Raw genomic sequence first — 2,500 nt, 5'->3', positions numbered from 1 at the left:
TGTTGCTCTTAGCTCCGCCCCTTTTGTGTCACTTCTGGTTGCAAAAGAAAACAAGATGGCGACACACAAAAACCAAGATGGCCGTCGCCAAAATGCATAAACCCGGGACATTAAATACTCTCTTAAACACGTCGATCGTTGCAGGTTAAAACCTCGACGTACCGACTGAACCTTTGGGAGAGAAATGTAGTTTAAAATCTTTATGTCCTTATGTTTCTCAAGACTTCCTCATGAAGGGCGAAGGAACTTCTTTCTGGGTCACAATATGTTTTGGAGCTGCCAGTTTCCTGCTCGACAAGACGAGTTCAGTGAGCGGAGAGCGACCCGAGCTCCTTCTGGGTCAGAGGGCTGTGATGGAGCGAGCAGGAGACGCCATTTTGCTTTTGGACACGATGACAGTAATCAATGAGTAATGCATTGATGCCTCGTGATCACATGACCGTAACACAACGAAGACACAACGAGGTTACACAATTATTATTTCAGGATGGGCTCAAACTATTTAACCAATTTATGTCTTCAGAAATGAATCATTTAAGACGATTGTTTGTTTTTTAATTATAAATAGTGCAAAAATATTCTGCGGTTTCTTTTCTTTCTTTTCTTTTGGACTGAATAGATAAACAATAAATACAATAAATATTACATTTAAAGTGATTCTCATCTTCAGAAGTCATTATGGTTCCACATCTTGTCTTAAATATTAATTTCTGCTTCTGTAAATGACTCGTATCACAGCTGCTCTTCTTCTTCTCTTCTCATCATTTCGAGACATTTTTTTCCAGCAGTTTTTTTCCAGCATGTATTACAGTCAGTTATTATTTATTATTTATTAATAAATGATTTCCTCTCTGCATAAACACGCGTCTGCGTTGCCGCTCAGCTGATTTCCCTCTGAGTGGAGTTTCTATCCAGAAACAATATCCTGAGATGTTTATTGTTCTGCTTCTTTTCTTCCAGAGAGCGACTGCCAGCTGCTCACCGAGCTGCCGAGAGTCACATGTCTACGCAACCAGCGGCGGGAAGGTGTGTGTGTGTGTGTGTGTGAAGGTATTTCTGCATGTGTGTGTGTGTGTGTGTGTGTGTGTGTGTGTATGTGTGTGTGTGTGTGTGTAAATGTTTGTGTGTCAGACACACACTCTCACACACACAGGCAGACGGTAAGTGAAATGGATGCATTCATCTCTGGCTTCATACGGAGCCGAGAACTGAAGTGACAGGAAGTGGAGTCACCTGAAGTCACCTGAAGTGACCTGAAGTGACCTGAAGTGACCTGAAGTGACAGGAAGTGAAGTGAAGTCACCTGAAGTCATCTGAAGTGACAGGAAGTGAAGTGAAGTGACCTGAAATGAAGTGACAGGAAGTGACAGGAAGTGACCTGAAGTGACAGGAAGTGAAGTGAAGTGACAGGAAGTGACAGGGCGCGTCCCCAGAGAGGCAGAAGAACCATCAGACTGTTGCAAAAAAAAATGTTTCTGAAGATAAAAAAGTCTCTCAAATGAAAAAGCAGCAAACGCCTCAAACACAAAAACTTTTCACTTCTTATTCCTCCCAAAAAATAAAAAACTTCCACAATAAACTGTAAAAGCAAAAAAAAAAAAGCTTAACTGACAAATTTGGAGGTTATATGTATTGACGCACTAAGCCACGCCCCCAAGACGCTGATTGGTTCATATTTTCTAAACACAATCAGAAATCAAGAAGAGGGAGGAAATTTATTTTTTTTTTCAAAATTCAAAATGGCGGAAAATCTAAGAAGGCGGAGCTTCAGGTTTCCGCTCGATTCTTTTTGTCTTTTTGTGAAGTTCAACCTGAAGCAAATTTCAAGTTAATTGTTTTTCGACTTTTGCACGACAACTAAGCTAGACACATACGACTGCTCTCCACTTCCCTTGCACACTTGCACACTTGTACACTTGCACACTTGCAGTCTTGTGCTTGTGTGCACTCGCTCTGTGATTTATTGCGTCGATGTGTCTTTTTCTCATGTGAAACACAATTCCTCTCCGGTGGGACAGTAAAGATAACCGTGATGAGTGTGTGTGTGTGTGTGTGTGTGGAAACAACTCTGATCTGAGAGCACAAATAACAAAATGCTTATGAAGTATGAAGCCGACGCCCCCGCTGAGGATGCTGCGCTCTGATTGGCTGGGAGGTGCACATCACCTGTTAATGCTCCAGCGTTTAACTGCACAGCGTGAGTTCATCCACATGCAGAGTTACTCGCTGCTGCTGCTGCATTCAGGTATTTAAATGTAAAAAATCTCAGAGCGTAGCAGAACGACAATGTCGCCCGAAATGTTCTGTGAACGTGCAATCAAATATTTCACAGGAACTCTATTGTGAGACATTTATGACAAAAGAGAAAACGATTTCCATGTGTGAATTAATGCCGTGGGAGCAGAAGTAATCACGCCGCACGCAAATTGTCGGTTTATTATAATTATAATAACACAAACTATGTATCCACAGCAACGAGGGGACGCGGTGAGGAAGCCTT

General features: G+C 42.0%; 1 protein-coding gene across 1 annotated transcript in view; it reads left to right on the top strand.

Moving 5' to 3' along the window:
• Window positions 1–2,500, top strand: part of LOC137780725 (polypeptide N-acetylgalactosaminyltransferase 14-like) — a gene marked incomplete at both ends in the record, with an annotated part of 68,115 nt that overhangs the window by 57,671 nt on the left and 7,944 nt on the right. Inside the window, 1 exon segment of the mRNA XM_068568914.1 lies at window positions 961–1,028. Within this exon segment, the coding sequence (XP_068425015.1) occupies window positions 961–1,028 (68 nt within the window).

This window comes from Clinocottus analis, unplaced genomic scaffold (assembly GCF_023055335.1).
Source record: "Clinocottus analis isolate CAN_PGR_092001 unplaced genomic scaffold, fCliAna1.0.p SCAF_88, whole genome shotgun sequence".
NCBI classification, from domain to species: Eukaryota; Metazoa; Chordata; class Actinopteri; order Perciformes; family Cottidae; genus Clinocottus; species Clinocottus analis.
The sequence above is the reverse complement of the archived record's forward strand: the minus strand, read 5'-3'. Positions and strand labels throughout refer to the sequence as shown.